The 21,919-nt window shown below is 34.1% G+C and overlaps 1 protein-coding gene across 3 annotated transcripts; it reads right to left on the bottom strand.

The window, feature by feature from the left end:
* Positions 1-3,275: 3,275 nt before the first annotated feature.
* Positions 3,276-21,549, bottom strand: LOC131938621 (protein PALS2-like). Of its 3 annotated transcripts, none has more exons than XM_059296725.1 (15): positions 21,478-21,549; positions 20,388-20,450; positions 19,008-19,126; positions 18,000-18,152; positions 17,248-17,421; positions 16,754-16,832; positions 16,344-16,492; positions 15,072-15,203; positions 13,929-14,040; positions 12,134-12,193; positions 11,759-11,920; positions 11,367-11,569; positions 7,474-7,593; positions 6,967-7,002; positions 3,276-6,299 (listed from the first exon to the last, which is right to left on the bottom strand). In XM_059296725.1, the coding sequence occupies exons 2-15, from the start codon at positions 20,422-20,424 to the stop codon at positions 6,123-6,125; spliced, it is 1,713 nt and encodes a 570-aa protein (XP_059152708.1). In that variant the 5' UTR covers positions 20,425-20,450; positions 21,478-21,549; the 3' UTR covers positions 3,276-6,122. The 3 variants fall into 3 exon arrangements, with proteins under 3 accessions (XP_059152708.1, XP_059152709.1, XP_059152710.1); XM_059296726.1 differs by having other exon boundaries at positions 20,388-20,453; positions 21,478-21,526; XM_059296727.1 differs by lacking the exons at positions 19,008-19,126; positions 20,388-20,450; positions 21,478-21,549 and adding an exon at positions 18,510-18,526.
* Between the last annotated feature and the right edge of the window lie 370 nt (positions 21,550-21,919).

Here is a 21,919-nt window from a genome sequence, read left to right as displayed (position 1 = left end):
TATTCAAGAGTAATCATTCATTCAAGACCAGACATTTTATAACTCCCCAAGCAGATCTCAAAACACATGCAGTTTCTTACTTCTCGACTCGCGGTTGTTATGTTTAGGGTCAAGGTTACGTATATGGCCAGATATAAGTTGGGTTCAAGACCAAACGAGAATTTTCACTAGAATCGGGATTTCTAGGTCTTAGCTTTCATTCGTCTTTTGTCGACAAATAAATTTGCATTAAAACAATAGATCTAATAATAAAAAAATACAATAATAGTACGTAATTCAGAATTTAAAGTTAGCTCTCGTACTTTTCAGAAACTATTACTAGATTTCATCAAATTTAAGTCCAGGTCTACGATACTCATTTTATCTTAACCTTAGATCTATCTGTCATAAAAACATGTTTGATAGATATACCTTCTGTTACCAAACTACCAAGTTTAAAAGTATCTTTGATCTTGTATAGTCGGAAGTAATCAATCTCTTCGCCGAATCATAGAAAACGCGTCTGCTTGGTGCAAAGATTTACTTCCAAAAAAATAACCATGCGCACAAGTGTGGGACGGAGTGGTCTAGCGGTAGAGAGCTGGACTGCTAACCCGTAAGTCTCGAGTTCGAATCCGGGTTCAAGTCAGTAGACCGTCCCTGAGTCCACCCAACTCAGATGGGTACCTAACTCACGTTAGGGAAAGTAAAGGCGGCTGGGCATAGTGCTGACCACACTATCTCTTCATATGCCGAGGTCACAGAAACAAGTGAACTCTACTTCACTTGCCCCATAGACCGTCAGGTTTGAAAGGGAAACTTTACTTACATGTGTGAAACCATTGCAGATCTATAATTATAGGCAGATAGGCAGAGTTTCTTCCAGGCATCTCTCATCTTTCACCCCTTCCTCCCCCCCTCCCGTAAAAACGTAAAAATTCTACCCCCCCCCCGGAACGAAATGAAATTTATATAATTTATATAGAAAATATTTACTTTTAACAGTGCCCGCCCCCCCCCCCCCCCCCCGGATAAAAAAGTCTGGAAGAAACACTGATTATGGGGCTGGTAAGTAGGTCACCAACCAGTTTAAATTAAACCTGCATGAGCCATAGAACTGTTTATTGACCTACTTACCATCCCTATATAGATCTAATGGTTTGTACTTTCTTGTATACAGGGTATGGAGAAAGTATTGTTATCGTGCACATACAGGGTATGGAGGAAGTATTGTTATCGTGCACATACAGGGTATGGAGGAAGTATTGTTATCGTGCACATACAGGGTATGGGGGAAGTATTGTTATCGTGCACATACAGGGTATGGAGGAAGTATTGTTATCGTGCACATACAGGGTATGGAGGAAGTATTGTTATCGTGCACATACAGGGTATGGGGGAAGTATTGTTATCGTGCACATACAGGGTATGGAGGAAGTATTGTTATCGTGCACATACAGGGTATGGAGGAAGTATTGTTATCGTGCACATACAGGGTATGGGGGAAGTATTGTTATCGTGCACATACAGGGTATGGAGGAAGTATTGTTATCGTGCACATACAGGGTATGGAGGAAGTATTGTTATCGTGCACATACAGAGTATGGGGGAAGTATTGTTATCGTGCACATACAGGGTATGGAGGAAGTATTGTTATCGTGCACATACAGGGTATGGGGGAAGTATTGTTATCGTGCACAAAAATCACATTTTGACAGTTTTCATCGTTTTACTTCTCAGTACTTCATCATATACGGAGTATAAAGGGACTTATTTTAATCGGGTAAAAATTCTAAATCCAGATTTATCAAAATGTCGTCGTTTTACGCGTAATCGTGTAGGAAAAAATGTGAACACGATAACTTGAGTACCGTTACAGCTAGGTTGTTGAAATTTCATATATAGGTATTAAATCAAATTTGTAGCTCTGTTTTAACATTTCAGCGATTTCCGATAAATGGAAGTGGAATTTATTCTACTTTCATTTTTTCAAAAGCCTATAACTTGAGTACTATTTCAGATAGATAAATGAAATTTCACACGTAAGTAAAAGATCTAATTCTCTGCCGTCTTTCAAACTTTGAGTAATTTCCGTTGACCGGAAGTAATTATTTACGCTATTTCCGATTTCTCAAAAAACGCATATGAATTTAAAAAGTACTTATATTCCGCACTGTTATACACATATTGTTTGCCGTTCACTTGGTGTGCATTTTTTTTCTAATAGATTCTGTTATATTTTTAAAAGTTTAAGTATTTAGAAATTGATTAAAAATCACATCTATATCCCACGTTGCCATCCCCCATATTGTTATATAAGAATATTCGAGAAAGTTTAGGGGAGATCACTCCCGCTTTATTTTATTCAATATTATTTTGATGTAATTTAATTTTAGAAGATGAGGTGTGTAAACAAAAAAAAAACTGAATACAAATTAATTTGACTTTTTATTATATTCCTATTCGACAATGTTCGACAAAAATGGATTGATCGACACTAAGTCCTCAGATATTTCTTGGTTCTTTAATTGACCGTATCAAGTAACATACATCTGCCTAGCAAGGAATGGACCCCCAAACTTTCCCAATCCTAACGTGTTATGCCCTACCTAATCTCAAAGACCTCACTTCAATACATGTCGTCCAATGATTACTATACTATAGGAGTTGTCAGTGGCGTAGACAAGGGGGGGGGGTTAGTAGGTTATAACCCCTCCCATAGACTCACACCCCTATATATATATATATATATATATATATATATATATATATATATATATATATATATATATATATATATATATATATATATATATATGTGTGTGTGTGTGTGTGATTTTATACATATGGAAAAATATTTGAACCCCTCCCATGACCAATTCCTGGCTACGCCACTGGAAGTTGTGTTGAATTATTTTCGTTTCATCAAGTTTCATTTGGGAGCAGCTTCCTACGAACAGAACGGTATGGAATAAGGGAAATAATCGAAACAAAAATAAACAACAAACACGGGTTGCCTCCCATTAATTGTATATTTTACAACATGGATAACACTAATTGTTTAAGGACAGGAATACCTGACCACTGAGCACTTACGTCACCAATTCAACTGACCAAAGAAGTCATCATTTAACCTGACTTTTGCCATACACTGGCCACAACCAGCAGCTTACTATGGGCAAATAAAAAAAAACACACACAAAAGAAAAAAAACAAAAAGCAAAAATAACTACAACCCATGCTTTAAAACCCCTAAAATGAGGTAGCTTTAAAAATAAGAATCTTACAAATGTATAAATATTTATGTATTTGTTTTATTATCAAAATGGACTGCATAGACAACAAAAATAAATGCATTAATTATTTAATTAAATGATATAATAATATTTAATGTGAGAGTTTTGTTTGGGCAACAAAGATTAAAAAAACAAAAAACTATGAGTGAACATAGATTTAAAGTGCTAACAATAGCTAACAGAAAGCTATAGATATTTGGCTATTCATACATAAGTAAGTTACAGATGTTATTACAGATGTTAGACCATTCAGAAAAAATGTGTTAAATCAACGAGAATAAAACAATAAAGAGGCTTAACGAAGATTTAAAAAAAAAAAATTTAATCCGATGTTTGATGCATGATAGTATAAAAATCCATATCAATACAAAAAAAAACAGTCATGATAACAAATTCATAATTATCTATTGTGTTGCTAATTAAACCAATTAATCTATGTTGTTAGGTCAATAATATGTGATGAATAAAAGATGAGTACAAATTGAAAATTGTTAAAATATATACAAAATAAAATTTAAAGATAAAAATCTCATTTTCAAATCAATGTTATATGTGTAACAATATACAAAGGTATGACAATGCAGTTTCATACAAACATATGAAACAACTTCATACAAATGTATGGAACAAAGCTTTATACAAATGTAGGAAACAAAAGCTCATACAAATGTATGAAACAAAAGCTCATACAATTGTATGGAACAAAAGCTTATATAATTGTATGGAACAAAAGTTCAAGTGTATGGAACAAAAGTTTATACAATTGTTTGGAACAATTGTATGAGAATGTAACATCAAACAAATGTTACAAGCAACATGTCTTTTGTATCTGGCACTAAAATTGTTGGGACCAGGTGTTAGCTTGTACAGATAGTTGGTGCTCTAATGATCAGAAATTACAGAAAAAAACATTTCAAATAAAGCTGCCTCTAAAATTGTTTTTCTTCATCTTTACTTGAATTTTTCATCTAGAAAATTCTGTGTAAACGTTCTCCTTCTTTTTTTTTTCAAACATCAGCTTTTTTTCCCCAAATATTTTAATATCTATTTGTTTTAATCACATAGTCATCACTAAAACTATACTAAATACATGTTTAAACCCTATACAAAAATATCAACATTTAGACAATCAAATGACACATATAGGATGTAAGAGGATTAGGAAATCCAATACGATGGAATAAAGAGTTGTATAAGAGATTGCTTATCTGGACTAACATCAGTCAATGATAAAAGATATAGGGCTGGTAAGTAGGTCACCAACCAGTTCTATGGCTAATGTAGGTTTTATTGAACCGTAGAGATGGTTGGTGACCTACTTACCAGCCCTATAACACACATACAAGTACAGGACTCCTGCTTCAAGTGTTATTTTTAATATGGGCCACAACTGCAAAAGTAAGAGTTTAATTACTATCTAGTTTAACGAGAGAGAATTTTTTATTCAATATGCAGATATCATTCAAAGAATGAAACAATTGTATGCATCATAAAAAAAAATTCTGTCTAAAAAAAAAATATAATATCCAGGGTTCCCAATGGCATCAGTCAACATTAACGGTACATGGTGGAATGTTTACATTTGAGTTCAAGATCAGCTGACAGCCAGATTCTTTTAAGAATGAAGATGTGTGTGTCTAATAATAACTTTGAGAAGTCAAAGGTGGGATTGATTTGGAGGGGGGGGTGTTCACAATGATGATAAACTCAACTCTAGAAGATGATGTATCAATTCATCCACCAACTTACATATCCATGGCTCAGGGGGGGGGGGGGGGGTTCCATCCTCTTCATCTAGAATAGGTCTAGGTAAAAACAAAATGAAACATTTGTTTTATGGACCCATCATCACCAAAACAATCCATAATACTTGCTAATTAACCCTCGAATGTGATCATGCTAGCTTAACCAAACATGTGTAGTAGATATATTAATTCTAAAAGACACAACTACCTTATTTAATCTATGCCTAGACCATATAATTATGAATATGATAAACAATATAAATCCATTGCATTACAATAACACATAAATTTGAACCTTGTAGATGAAGGTTATGGCCCTTTGTAGTACAAAACACAATTGTCTCCCTTATATACAAATACAAAGATACAGTGTTTTACTGAATGGAATGTCTACACAAGTTTGTTAAGGCATCTTGGATATAAAGAAATTTATAAAACAACAATCATAAGAAGAAATCTACCAAGGCTACGTGTCACTTCACTACACCTCCAACTAAAACTTATAGAACAGAAAGATATATAAGCAGAACAAAATCTGCATTAGATAATAATTTGAAATACTTTGTAGTAAAAGGTAAATATGATCTATTCTAGAACAGCTCAAAATAATTCAGTGTTTATTATCATGGATTACAGACATGTACAAGTTAACTAGGCTAAAATGACGACAATAATAATTGACAATAATAATTGTTATAACAATCAATGTCTCAGTATACTCTAGGCAGAAAAGGAATGTGTAATGGCAGTTTGATGCATTCACACATAGCTAGTATTTTCTATTTGCTTGTCACTCTTGTTTTTGAAAAACAAGTTAAATATAGGCCTACATGTGTAAACCATTCTATGTAATGTTTTTATACATAATTTTTACGTCCAATAAGATAATCTCTGTTAATTATTAAACTTAACCTCAAGTTCATATCTATTTTATGGTAAATATTGTAAACCCTATATTATTTGAAGAATATATTACTTCATATAAATATTCACTTTTGAGATACTAAAAACACCTGGGTTGCTTCCCTTACAAAAATCAATTTTTATAAATATCTTTACATAACATAACAAAATGTTTCACAAGGAACTAAAACCTCAAGTCTTAATGCACCCAGTTGACCGGCACCCACTGCTGTTTGGACGTCATCTCGTTTAATGATTTACGCAGCAGACGGTAGGTCTCATCGAAGTTGTCGTTGACTATAACCTCGTCGAAGTAGCTGTTGAACTTCAACTCAATGTCAGCACTCTCGTTGACTGTCTTTATGAAGTCATCCTCCTGTAATAGAAATTTTGAAAACATGAAAACATTAATCACACACACAAGTTGGTGTGGGGTAAAGCATTTGACCATATTAATGAAATCATCCTCCTGTAAAAAAAATGTTGAAAACATTAATCACACACACAAGCTTGTGTGGCCAAATGGTAAAATATATGACATCCAACCCAGAAGTCTTGAGTTCGCATCCTATGTTTGAGTTGGTACGCCATCACTGAGTCCACCCAGTTCTGATAGGTACCTGACTCACAAAAGGGAAAGCAAAGGAGGCTGGGCATAGTGCTGCACATACTATCTCTTTATATGCTGAGATCAACTAAGCAGCAGATCTCTACTGGACCTGCCCCAGTGACCATAGGGTTCTATAGGATACTTTTTATATACGTAAGCTTAATTAAAAATATCTTTACATAAATTGTATAAACTAGTTAAATTTGACAGATCTTACATAAAAAAATATTTGATTTTTATTTGATTGATGCTATTAATTGAAGTACAGGTAGAAAATATTGTTTTACTATAAAATATATAAATTAAATCTAGCATGTAATTCACAAATTTATTGGGTACGGCAATCTCTATTTTTTTAAATAAGAAAAAACGGAGCAATATGCTACATTATACTTTATATTTAATGAAGTAAATGAAACAGGTAACTACTTACACTTTTTAATTCAACCACATTCATCCCACCTTGGCCCTGCGGGAAAAATATTTTTAGGTGTCAATGGAGGTAAGAATAAAATTGAGAAATATATCTGATCAATATCAAGCATGACAAAAAAAAATCTGTTCAACAAAATATGAAAGGTGTATGAGAAATAAGTGTTAAGAAAAATATCTGCTAAATAAAAAAAGGTTTGTGATGGGGTTATGAATACAAGCCAATTCTAAACCTTTAATGCTTTAATAATTCCTTTGGCTAAAACCTGACATTGCAGACAAAAAAACAAATGTCTGCCTAAACATTTGTCTGTCTTATGAGGACAAACACTGACATATGTCACACATAAAATAAACAAAACCTGTGCTTTAAGCAGACACACAACGTATGTTTGTGCTTTACACCAAAACACACATAAAATAAACAAAACCTGTGCTTTAAGCAGACACACAACGTATGTTTGTGCTTTACACCAAAACATACGTCACATATAAAAACAACTCTCACCTTTCCTCCCCTGGACATATGCCTACCCTCCTCGTACATCACCTTCAGTGCGGCCACACTTGGTGCCGCAATAAAAACTATGTAGGGCATGAACTCCTGGGTCTTTAGTAGCTTGAGAGCCTGAAAAATATTGGGTAAAAAGTTGAAGTTTAAAAAAAAATGTATGCCAATAGAAAATCATAACGTTAGAACTGAATTCTAAGGTTAATTTTAAGGCAAAAAACAAAAAAAAAATAAAAGGAATTGAACAGTTTCTAGTCAAAAGACTTTGATTAGTGCAAACAGTAAATTGTGAGGACAAACTAACACTAGTAGGCAAACATAGAACATAAGTACATACCAATATACTAAGGTATCAATAATGCCAGAACAAGATGTACACATATTTACATGTACACTGACTACACACATACCCAGACACACACACACATATATATATATATATATATATATATATATATATATATATATATATATATATATATATATTAAAGAGAGAGAGATACATTAAATATTAATATGTATATACAGTGTCGGCGCCAGGTTATTTAGCGCCCTAGGCAAAAATTAATAAAACACCCCCTTTTGCACAATTTAATTACTAAAACATATGTATAAGAAAACAATTTATTAAAAGTGACATATTAATTTATTATCAATTGCATACACGTTATAAGTAGACATCAAAATACTATTTTACTTGCCCCTTTCGTCTCAATTCCAGTTTGCAAGCATAATCATATTTTATTGAAATTGTTGCTAAGTGCACGAGTCTACTTTGTACATTATGACATAGCCCCCCCCCCCCCCCCCCCGAAAATGTTAAGTACTCCCTCCCCCCTCCCGGAAGAAAAAAAGTCTGGAAAAAACCACTGAATCAAATAAAAATGTTCTTGTAGTGTTGGGCTCCCTGCAGTCCTCCCAAGGTGAGTTCCACAACGGAACTTACCTGTTTTAAAGCTTGACTGTCTTTAGTTATAATTGTAAAAATGTCTATATTGTGTGATTATGTATCAAGTTTTTGGTTAATGAAAAATAAAAGGTTATAAATAATATAGATTCCAGCCTAAAATTATATATGAATCCTTTAGGAGAGGGTGAAAAATATGAAAAGACAATTAATTAGATGTTTAATTTACGACTAAGACTGTATGGCTACTAACATTACGAATTACAATCTATAACGGCTACTGATATATTTGTTTTTTCAACTTGATAATGCTGAAAAAACATACTAAACTATTTTGTTTAGAACTTAAGCTCTATATAATTTTTACAATGGCAAATAATAACTTAAAGTTGTATTTATATGTAAGCGGTCAACCTAAGGGGCAGGAACTTGAAATGAATGTTAAGTTAAGCAACAAATTATCTCCCATTTGAAAATCCAAATATCAAAATTTTATTCAAGGGAAATAACTTTCACAAAAATAGCTAAATTAACCAAGTGAAACTTAGAAATGCTTAAAATTCACAATAAAACACTCTAAATTTCATTACGTAAAAATTATATTAAAATATTTTATATTTGCTATGTTACCTTTTGAAAATAATATATTCTACCGATTGAATACTTAACTGTAGGTTTTGTTTGAAAGTCTAAAAGCGATAGTGTTATTACAACATCCTTCCATTCAATTTTGATGACAATCTTTAAATTTGTATTTTAAATTGATAAAGTTAGCAAAATTTTGGATCCCTTAAATAAAGGGGAGTTTTCAAAAGATCAAACACGGGTAACTGTTCTAGAGCATAGGTCGGCAACCTGCGGCTCGCGAGCCGCATGCGGCTCTTTTGCTGTCCAGTTGCGGCTCTTCAGCTCCATGCATAAATATTAATAATTATTTTATTTTCAAAACTCATAAAAATATTAGTCTGCAACAATCGGTGATAAACGATATAACATAAGATATAAACAATAAACATTCACTATTATATTATAATGTTTATTTACTCCCTATCTCAATGTACTTCCTATTACATTGTCCATTCCGAATTGAAACATTCAACTTCATAGTGGATATCACAAAAAAACTAAACCAGCTATGTGTAAAACTGAAAGGAAAACCCAGCCTGTGTCTTGCTTAAAGAAGTGGTTTGTTGTGAAAAAAAAATTCGTTTGAATACATGGTGAGCGGTAATTTACTTAATGACGAAAAAAAATATCGTTATAAAACCAATGCTACTATTCAATCACTTCAGCATTAATATAAACAAAATGAAGGATGTTTTCACTGAGAGATGTGAGCTATTCAAAACAAATACAAGTACTCTGTCTTACATAGTAGATCCTCCAAACACAAATTCAAATGAGATTATTTCTTAAATTCAAAGCTATTTATTTTAAATTATATATATAGTATGATATTTGTTTAGGATTTTATATATATATATATATATATATATATATATATATATATATATATATATATATATATATATATATAAAATCCTAAACAAATACACTATTGACATAAAAATGTTAGTGGCTCTTTAAAAACCGGGTAATGTTGTAAATTGTAACTTTTGGCTCTTTCGGCCCAAAAGGTTGCCGACCCCTGTTCTAGAGTATTCTAGACTAGGGGTCGGCAACCTGCGGCTCTTTCAATGTCAAGATCAAGCTCTTCAGCTCCATGCACAAATATTATTAATAATTATTTTTAAACTAATAAAAATATTACTCTGCAACACTCGAATGATAAAACAACAAATATAAACAATAAACACTCGTTATTCTATTAGAATATTTAGTTACTCTATTTCAATGTAGGCCTACTTCCTTGTTTTCTAAAACAGTTATTTAAATGTAAACAATGCTGGTGTTTGAATCATATTTATCGGGGCACGGGTTTACCTACACTACCGCCCAACACGGCATGCGGCGTAATGTATGAAAGCCTAGAGTGTAAATCACTCACCGTAGTATCACACGTAATCACTTACCACCTAAATGTCGGGGACGGAAAGTGGCCCTCTCGTGAGCCCCTGTTTACACTACCGCAGGGACCCCACGTACAGCCCTAGCTCTGTTTAATTATCGAATGTCGGGTACCGCATTATCAATATTGTATGGTGCTCCTTAAAACTAACGTAGGCACGTAGTGCCCACAGGATAGCCCTGGGCGCCAAATCGCACCAGAGGATGCGCCTGATTCAATTTAGTGAAGGACTATAGCAACCCACTGTATCCTTAGCCTATCGCGCTGTTTAAAATGAACGTTTCAAAATAAACGATTCATCAAAACTTGCCAAACAAGTAAAATACTTTGAGCACCCCGTCATTACAAAACTCTCTACACCAGGACACATTTCTAATTCAAACTCAGAGAAAACAAGACTTACAAGCCCTATTAAAATTAAATAACCATTTGAAATGTTCGAAATTTAAATAACAAACTTATTTAAGCGTTTTCTACATCAATTTATGGCACCAAATTAAAAAGGCAAAGTGACTGGTAAAAAACGCCCCGACCTTACCAAAATAGGGATTTGGGGTTGCATTTTCATCATCGTGAATAAATATAGGCCTATATGGACCTAATTTTGGGGTGGGGGTGCAAAATTGATATTTCGTCCGAGTTCTATCAATAGATCGCTACTCCTTTATAAAAGTTATAAACCATTAGGTACTTTTTGCTAATAGCGATTAAACATTTTGCGCCCCCTTAGGGATGGCGCCCTAGGCGACCGCTTAGTTTGCCTTATAGGTAGCGCCAGCCGTGTATATATATACAATATGCCAAAACAAAATATAAAATAAATAAAATATATACCCACTAATATAAAAAAGTTAAAAAAACAAACCAACATTTGCACAACAAATGGACATTTGCACAACTAAGAAACGCATCAAACATCCATCTAGAATAGTCTAACGATGAGTTCCAACTTACATTGGGGCTGACGTCCAGCACGCACATTTTACCAGACTTGACCACATCCCAGCACGAGTCCACCCGAGTGCCGTAAAGGTTAAAGTTGAACTCGCCGTGCTCCACGTACTTGTTGTCCAGGATGTCACGCTCCATTGATTCCCTGTCAGTGAAGTAGTAGCCCTGACCGTCCACCTCTCTTTCCCTGGGCGCTCTGGAGGTGTCTAGAGGTGTTTGAATGAGAGGTGTTTAAAAAAAGAGGTGTCAGTCAGTGCTACAATAGAGGTGTCTGTCATTGTTAAAATAGAGGTGTCTCTCAGTGTTAAAACAATTTTTCCATAAGTTTTGATCCATTATACGAGCCAACTAGTAAAAAATTGTACCAATAGTCGAGACATATTGTCAGCACTTACGAGCAATTGGTGTCCCAAATCTACGAGGGTCGTCTTTGATAAGTCTCTCTTTCAGTGACCTCCGACCTACACCTTTGGCACCAACCAGCACCAAGAATGGACGTTCAAACGGTGCCATCCTCCTCACTTCCTCATAAATCATCACATCAGCTTTGTCGTATTCTGTCAGACATACAATGTTTAATTGTAAGATGCAGCACTTTGATAAAATATTTGTTAATAATTGTAAGACACAGTAGTTTCATAAAATATTTGTTAATAATCGTAAGACGAAGCAGTGCAATAAATTATTTGTTAATTGTTGTAAGATGCAGCAGTTTGATAAAATATTTGTTCCAAGTTGAACAGTCAGCTAGGTACAACCAAATTACATACCTTTGTTATCTTTAGAGCTGTATTTTATTGTTTTCTTCTTTTTCTTTGTCAGACCACAAACTGGAATAGGAAGTACATTGAAATAAAAAAAAAAATTTAAATACTTTAATTTTGCAATAAAACACTTTTCCAACATATTTTAGAGTAATAAAATTGAAATACAAGTCTTAGGTTAATAAAAATTTACATAATGGTAAACATGTGACTGAGTTAAGTTTGATATGTACAAGAACCAAAAGAAAAACCCAAAGGGGGAATAATTATAAGGGGTTAAATACACCCAGTAACCAAAATTTACAAAGAATCTGAAGTTAGATTGAATCCATAGATGTGTATCATTTAGCAGTAACAAAATATGAATTACTATACAACAACAGAACTGTATCTATTATTTATTTTAATATATATATATATTTTTATATATGCTGTGTAATTTAAGTACATATACATTATTTACTTTTTATATGTTGCATTATTTGTGTTCCATATAAAGTTCAATTTTTTCATTGAAAATTTTTTTTTTTATAATATTGAACTGATCAGCCTTTCTGTACTAATGTTTAAATTTTGCATGCTTGTTAGAATTTGTAATGAAAGTTAAGTCTCAAAAGTTAACTGTCTATTATCTTAATTAATGATATAAAAATTAATATTGAAAGTATTATAAAACAGATTTCATTTTTAAAACTGATAGTGTTAATTGACTGCATGTCCATTAAGCAAAATTAAAGAAAATGTATCGCCCTTCACAAAAAATTCTAATTGTGTCTGAAAATTATTTTCTTTAGTCCTCTAGCACTCATTATGTCCCTGGATAAATTAGGAATACACAATTACTTCCCTTTAATAAAAAAAATGAGATTTTACTTTTTGTTACTTTGTTTTGGTGTTTGGAAAAAAATAATTACATCATTAGCGTGGATTGATCAAGTGCAATGTGGTAAGTAAAACACTGATATTTTAAATATAAATTTTTAATCAATAACAGTTTAGAAGCCAGCTCCTAAATGTTCTCTGTTTACTTCTATATTTCCGTTTGCGGATAATCTTTGGGTATTAAAGTTGTTCACTAAATTGAATCAGGCACATCCAGCGGTGCCCCTGCAGGATTAGATTTGGCGCCCTGGGTTATCCTTTGAGTGTAATGGTGCTTAATTTTGTTTCAAACAGTGCGATAGACTATGGATAAGAAAGGTTACTAAAGTCTTTAACTGAATCAAATCCGGGCATCCACCAGCACCCCGACAGGGTGATATTTGGCACCCCAGGTCTTTCCGCGAACGCTTTGGTGCCTACGTTCGTTTACGTGAGTGCAAAAGACTATCAATAAGTTGGGGTATTATAGTCGTTTACTAAGTTAAATCAGGCGGTTCCGTCAGTGCCCCAGCAGGATGCGATGTAAGCGCCACGGACTAGACTGTGAGCACTTTACGTTTATGTTTGTATTTGCATTTGTGTTTTCTTTGCGTTTGGATTTGAGGTTTGTTTTCATTTTCTTTGTGTTTTTGTTTGTATTTGTGTTTGTGTTCTTTGGTTTTTTGTTTTAGTTGGTTGTGGTTAAGGTAATTCGAAAAGTATTTTATGTCGTAAACCGGGCAATGCCAGGTATATGCTGATTACTAAACACACAAGTCATGGTCCTTTACAGAAATGTTTTTCACAGAAACAACGTTAGATATACAATACAAATGTTAAAATTGTTCACTTATTACAATTACATCTTCACTAGGCAGATTTTATAAGCTAGTTTATAGAATGAATAATAAATGCACTACATGTTAAACATGTGACTTACACAAACTGCTTTTGGAATAGTCCAGGTCAGGGTTGACAAAAGATTTTCTCTTCTCCTCCAAGGCCTGGGATGGGATGAGACCAACTGGGCCATTGATTTCAGCAAGACGGGCCTGGAGAAATGGCAGGTGTACAACAATTGAAATGGCAGGTATACAACAATTGAAATATCAGGTATACAACAATTGAAATATCAGGTATACAACAATTGAAATATTAGGTATACAACAATTGAAATATCAGGTATACAACAATTGGAATACCAGGTATACAACAATTGAAATATCAGGTATACAACAATTGAAATATCAGGTATACAAAAGTTGAAATATCAGGTATACAACAATTGAAATATCAGGTGTACAACAATTTAAATGGCAGGTATACAGCAATTTGTCTTAATAAATAACTTTCTAATTCATTACTTTCATATTCATGAACCATCTCTCAACACCCATTAGTGTATAAGGCATCAACCAGTGAGCGTCATGTCATCCTGTCTCTAGCTACAACCTCTGCCTGTTGGAATGTTAGGGCTCTTTCCTTCAACTCTTTCTCTGTTGATATTTTTCATGTTTCTTTTTGCTGCCCTTGTTTTCTCTTACCCTGTGCTATCCATCTGGTTGGCACCCTAACAAATGTGTCTGCTCTCACTTTTAGCACATGACCAAACTATCATATTCTTCTGTGTCTAATAACTCATGCTAATGGATGAATTACTTCCCATATTAGACTTTATATAATTTATTATTATATTTTACTCCTTGATATTAATCTATGATAAATTAATTTGTTTCTTCTCCTTCTGTGCTTAAATTAATGTTTTATTTTTCTAAAAAAAAAACCCAGTGATGCAGATTTCAAAGACTCCCATAGAGATTAAATACTTTTTAAAGTGCTAGGTACATTCCAGGAAGACAGTCCACATAATACGTTGCTATAAGAAAAATTTTGAACTAAACATGTACACAAAGCTTTGTGATCCAAAGACTGAGGGTTCATTGAATGTCGAAACATGCCAGCCACAGAGTGAAATTAAGACATAATTAAATTAATTTTTTATTTCACTTTATGTTTAAGTATGAAGAGTATGAACATACAATATTCATTTATACAGGTATCGAACTAAAGGAAGTTGACATACCTGCCACCAGTTAGTGTCATCACTGACGACAATTTCCAGGATGTCACCGTCATTGAAGGGCAGGCCAGCTTCCTTGCATGGCAGAAGACGGTCTTTCATTGGGTCCCAGCTAAAGTGGGCTTTCATGTAAACCTGAGTGGACAAACATTTACATTTACATGGGCTTTCATTGGGTCCCAGCTAAAGTGGGCTTTCATGTAAACCTGAGTGGACAAACATTTACATTTACATGGGCTTTCATTGGGTCCCAGCTAAAGTGGGCTTTCATGTAAACCTGAGTGGACAAACATTTACATTTACATGGGCTTTCATTGGGTCCCAGCTAAAGTGGGCTTTCATGTAAACCTGAGTGGACAAACATTTACATTTACATGGGCTTTCATTGGGTCCCAGCTAAAGTGGGCTTTCATGTAAACCTGAGTGGACAAACATTTACATTTACATGGGCTTTCATTGGGTCCCAGCTAAAGTGGGCTTTCATGTAAACCTGAGTGGACAAACATTTACATTTACATGGGCTTTCATTGGGTCCCAGCTAAAGTGGGCTTTCATGTAAACCTGAGTGGACAAACATTTACATTTACATGGGCTTTCATTGGGTCCCAGCTAAAGTGGGCTTTCATGTAAACCTGAGTGGACAAACATTTACATTTACATGGGCTTTCATTGGGTCCCAGCTAAAGTGGGCTTTCATGTAAACCTGAGTGGACAAACATTTACATTTACATGGGCTTTCATTGGGTCCCAGCTAAAGTGGGCTTTCATGTAAACCTGAGTGGACAAACATTTACATTTACATGGGCTTTCATTGGGTCCCAGCTAAAGTGGGCTTTCATGTAAACCTGAGTGGACAAACATTTACATTTACATGGGCTTTCATTGGGTCCCAGCTAAAGTGGGCTTTCATGTAAAACTGAGGGGACAAACATTGAGTGTTTACATGGGGATTTAAATAAAAGATGTAGGTAGAACGTCTTTCATGTAAACCTGAGGGGGACAAATCTTGTGCACATTTACATGGGCATATACACAGAAGTGGACAAAACTTGTATAAATTTAAAATACATGTAGGTTTACACAATCTAGTAAACTAACAACATAGTAGTTAATTATAGTATAGTGTTATAATCATAACGTTAGACCACTATCACAAGAGCTCAACTGATCATGATGACAAACACACAAGTAGCTAGACCAGACGTAAGTGTGTCAATGGACATGATGACAAACACATACATATGTAGATCATATGTACACAAATGTCTGACCTACCGGTTCAGTTTTGTTTTGATGGATGAAGGATGGGATGATCTTGAGGGTGATGTCAGGGTCGGAGTCTATGATCATATCCATCATCTGCTCCGGTGTGCCCACTGGGAATCCGTTGACCTCTCGGATAATGTCTCCAACATGGAGGATCCCTGTCACAAAAACAGACTAAATGTCATGGGATGTGTCATCAAATGTCATGGGCTGTGTCATCAAATGTCATGGCTGTGTCATCAAATGTCATAGATGTGGGGACACTTACAATACAAAAATAATACAATACCAAAAATTATAGGAAGATTACATGTTATGAAGAGTGTCATCATATGTCACATTTGTTGGAAAAATGTCACACAACTGTTCCCTGTTTCTAAACATAAGGTAGCAGTTAAGCTGACAAGAGCTGGACTCACCCTGTTTATCCACAAGACTGCCCTGCAAGATTCTGGCAACTGTAAGGTCATTGGCCTCATCCAGTTTGACTGTAATGCCCTACAAAATAAAGTGGAGCATTAGGTAGAGCCTTTAATAAAATGTAGAACTAATTTACAATTAAGTGATCCATTCCTATCTTTAAAAACATTTTGGCCAGGTATCATGACATCTATTTTTCTCAACATAATTAAGTATACAGAACTTCATCTAGTTATTTCAACTGTTTAGAAATTTTGAAACAAATATTAACAGATTAATTTAGCTTTGTCAATAGTAAATTATAGTTAGTAATATTTGTTACAAATATTTAAAAAGAAATTTAGATTTATATATAATTCATTAAATATTTCTATATTTAAAAATTGGCTGGTGTTTTATTTCATTATACTAAAGTCAATTAATGAATGACCCTGCCATGAAACAGTCTAATGAAGACATTGGTAAGACGAGATGAAGTAGTGAACAGACGTACCAGTGGCTCCGTCTGTGACTTGCGGATGTTGACATAACGGACCTGCTCCTGGGTGGAGTTGAAGACAGGGGGCAGGGGAGATAACAACTGAGGACCTTTCATGACTTCCTGGCTCTTGTCTATGTCCCCTTCAAAGTTTTTGTTGGTGACGTCATCATGGGCTACCAGCAAGGCCTGAAACACACACACACATACAGATGAAAATTTGGTTAAAACTCTTTACACTGAAACACACACGCCCACATGAAAACATGGTTAAAACTCTTTACACTGAAACACACACACATGAAAACATGGTTAAAACTCTTTACACTGAAACACACTCAGCACAAAATTAATTTATAACATTTAAATAGTGTTAATTTCTTTTTATATACAATTTAAAAAAAATAAGATGTAGCATGCAACATTCATAACCAATCTGAAAAACATTTGGTTAATTTAAAAAAATGTATTACAATGTGTAGTTATATTTTACAACATATCAAGCCTTAGTTGAATTTTTAAAAATATACTAGAGTGAAACTGTTTATAACATAGTGAATTTGAGCCAACTTTTTATCACATGAATTTAAAAGAAAATTAAAATAATGCACTAATTGCAATTATGATATTTGTGGACTGGATTAAAAACATGCTATGTTTAACCAACATAATCTAAAATATGGACTGGATTAAAAATATGATATGATTAACCAACATACTCTAAAATGTGGACTGGATTAAAAATATGATATATTTAACCAACATACTCTAAAATGTGGATTGGATAATATCTCTTTTAGTTCCTCCACATCATCTTCAGGTTCCTCTGCCTCAGCTAAAGCCTCCAGCAGCTCTCTGGCAGCAGACACAGCATCCTTGTCTTTACAAGGTGGCATCATCACCTCAAGGTTCTCATGGATCTACAATAACATCCACAACAATCAGACAGATCATCAACAACCATCAGACATAGGTTATCAACAACATTCGTAACAATCAGACATACGTTAACTTGTATTTTCTTACACAAATTATAATTTAAAAATACTGTTTAAGACTAATCTAATGGTAGCTTTATTCTGTCAGAAATGTTTAGTAAAAATATAAATGAAAAGGCACTTTATGACGAGTATTAGTGAAATGTAATAAATCATTAGATGACAATGCAACAGTGACAAAAATAGCTGTATAGAATTGAATTATGGCATAGAACTTACAACTAAGTTATGGAATAATGACAGAACCTACATCTATAAATTGGAACAATGACTGAACACATCAATAACATGGAACAATGACAGAACTTACATGTTTTACAAGGAACAAAGGCAAAGAACTTACATCAATAACATGGAACAATAACAGAACTTACATGTTTTACAAGGAACAAAGGCAAAGAACTTACATCAATAACATGGAACAATGACAGAACTTACATGTTTTACAAGGAACAAAGGCAAAGAACTTATATCAATAACATGGAACAATGACAGAACTTACATCAATAACATGGAACAATGAGATAACTTACATCAGTAACATGTAACAATGACAGAGCCTACTTCTATAACATGGAATAATGACAGAACTTACATCTATAACATGGAACAATGACAGAACTTACATCAATAACATGGAAAATGACAAAACTTACATCAATAACATGGAAAATGACAGAACTTACATCAATAACATGGAAAATGACAAAACTTACATCAATAACATGGAAAATGACAGAACTTACATCAATAACATGGAACAATGACAAAACTTACATCAATAACATGGAACAATGACATATCTGTAAAGATGTTCTTGAGCAGGTCAATATCAGCTGGCCGAGCTCCGACATCGTAGAGTTCATCCAGCTGATCAGCCAGGAAGTCAATGGCCTCTACACACAGATAAAGAAAACAGCAATGATTATAACAACACAAAGAAAACAGCAATGATTATAACAACACAAAGAAAACAGCAATGATTATAACAACCACATCACAGTGTTATCCAGGAATTGTATGGCCTCTACACACAGATAAAGAAAACAGTTATGATTATAACAACACTACCACATCACAGTGTTATCCAAGAAGTCAATGACCTCTACAAACAGAAAACAGCATTCATTGTAACAACACTAGCACATCAAAATAGACTTAGTACACTAGCATTAAGGGAAAAAGTCATGCATAAAAACCATCACACTCCTAGGTGGGTTTTAAATTCATTTTACATCTTAAACCAATTGAACCCATGGTACTGCTTTTTTTTTGGTTGAGTCATAAATCTCCTTGCACTGGCAGACCAATTCATCGATCGACAGTCCGTACTTTAAAATGCAAAATTTAAAAAGTGCGTAACAAGTACTGTTCAACTTGAGTTAAGTCCCCATTATGTCTGTGCCTACAAACAAATTTCTTTGTTCTGTTTATCGTTAGTAATTTAGGGTGATGTAAACATTTCATTAATTCCTTTTCTACTTATGTCCATACCTAGCTATGAATGAAAGAAGAGGACTGGCATACTTAGTAGAATTATAGGCGATAATTCATGCGCAATGGTTCATTAAAATAATAAAATTAACTTTGTTGTTATATTCATGGTCTTTTTTTTTTTCGTCGTGAGTCTGTTGTGTGTACAATTAGCTCAGGAATTTTAGGGTGAGGAGCTAAGGGTTCAAAGAATTTAAAAGCATGTTACAAACTGAATTTCATTGTTAATTTTAGTTTTTAAGGACTGTTTAGTAAATTATAATTCAAATTGATTAAAATACTCATTGAGTTCAGTAAATAGTTTAGAAAGAAATAGATGATTCAAAAAAAGAAAAACTGCAATTTTGAGCAAAGGAGGGTTGTAGTTTGAGGTGTGATGTCATTTTGTGACGATGTGTTAGATGGGAAAGGGTAAAAAAATTATTTTTAAAAAGTGATATCATTTATAGTTGACCCCTAACAACTTGGGAAATATTCAATAATATGTCAATTAGTCATTAAACACTATGTATTAATGATTATTTCATGTATGTGGATGAATTATATTTATAAGCCATACAAGCTGTAGTGAATAATAGGATTGATCTGACTGATGAAAAGCCTTAAATATTGCAATGTCTAGCTGTCCTATGGACAAATGACTGAGACAAACACAGTCCTTACCCCTGGCACTCAGTGCCTCAGATGTTGCTGTAGGCATGGCTGGTCCCTGTTAGAAAACTTTCTCTGTCAAATACAAACATAATGTCAAATATAAATATAAGGTTAAAATTATAACAGAAGTTGCTTGATATAGGCATGGCTGGTCCCTGTTACTCAGTGTTAGAAAACTGTCTCTGTCAAACACAAATATAAGGTTAAAATGTTTTCAGCTCATGCTATAAACATGGCTGGTCTCTGTAAGGCCTGTTAGAAAACTTTCTTTGCCAAATACAAATATAAGCTTAAAACTTTAACAGATGTTGTAGGCAAAAATGTCTCTGTCAAATAATATAAACATAAGGTTTATATTTTATCAGATCCTGCTATAAACATAACTGGCCTCATTTAGAAAACTAAGGTTAAAATTTTCATTTGTTAGGTAGGGCCTATTTTTTAAAAAAGTTAGTTTGGTTAGAAACAGTAGGCCTAGCCTAAAGAACAGTTGTTGCATATGAATGTAGTTAAATAAATTTTCCACACACCAGGTCACACACTATCTCCAAACAGGCTAAAAGATCACATAGACAAATATGCCTAAAGGCCTATTATTATTAGGCCTAATATTAATAAATAGTCCTATTAAATAGTAGGCCTGAGCGTCACACAATCAATGAGTTCAATGACCCAACAAGTTGAACAAGGAACTGAACTGTTTGATCATGAAGAAAAACAAATGTCCTTCAATTTAAGACCTAGATCTAATTAATTAGGCCTATTACTTAATTACTTTGATTAGTACACTACACTGTCTGATCGTTGCAAACACTTTATGTCACCTAGCCGATACAGCGGCAATTTTTTTAGCGTATTTCTCAAAACGCTAAAGTAGGTTCCACAATGCGGAAGTGTTCCATTCAGACTCTTCCTAGCGGCGCCTTCACTACACACCAGACACGCTGTAGGTAAACACGACATCAAAGCCTCGGTTCGCTAGCAGACGTCGTAAAACGCTAGATCTAGTCTTAAATTGCACAAGAAAGCGAGTACAAGGGGAGGAATGTGTGGAGAATGTAATGTTGGAGGAGAAAAAAAGATGTTTCCTGAGACTCACCTGTGTGTTTGTTTACGTTTAAGTTTGTTCTTGTTTTACCTGAGTCACGTGACAGGAAGACAATTAAAAATTGGCCGATTCTAGTCGGAATAAGATACGCATGCGCAATGGAGAGAAACTACGACTTAACGGCGATGTTTTCGATGGTACTGCGCATGCGTGTGTTTACAACCGCAGAACCCTAATACCAACCCTAATCCTATCCTTAACCCTATCCCTAATCCTATCCCTAATCCTAACCCTAACTCTAGCCCTAATCCTATCCCTAACCCTAGCCCTAATCCTATCCCTAACCCTATCCCTAATCCTACCCCTAACCCTCATTCTAGCCCTAACCCTAGCCATAGGTCACTGCGCATGCGCAGAACTATCTTTTGCCGAAAAATCTTATTCCGAGTAGACACTTCGTTAAAAATTTGGAATTGTGGACCCCTTTTTTTTA

Source organism: Physella acuta, unplaced genomic scaffold (assembly GCF_028476545.2).
Source record: "Physella acuta isolate Inbredline_101_S28 unplaced genomic scaffold, ASM2847654v3 ptg000253l, whole genome shotgun sequence".
NCBI lineage: Eukaryota > Metazoa > Mollusca > Gastropoda > Physidae > Physella > Physella acuta.
This window is presented reverse-complemented; position numbering and strand designations above follow the sequence as displayed.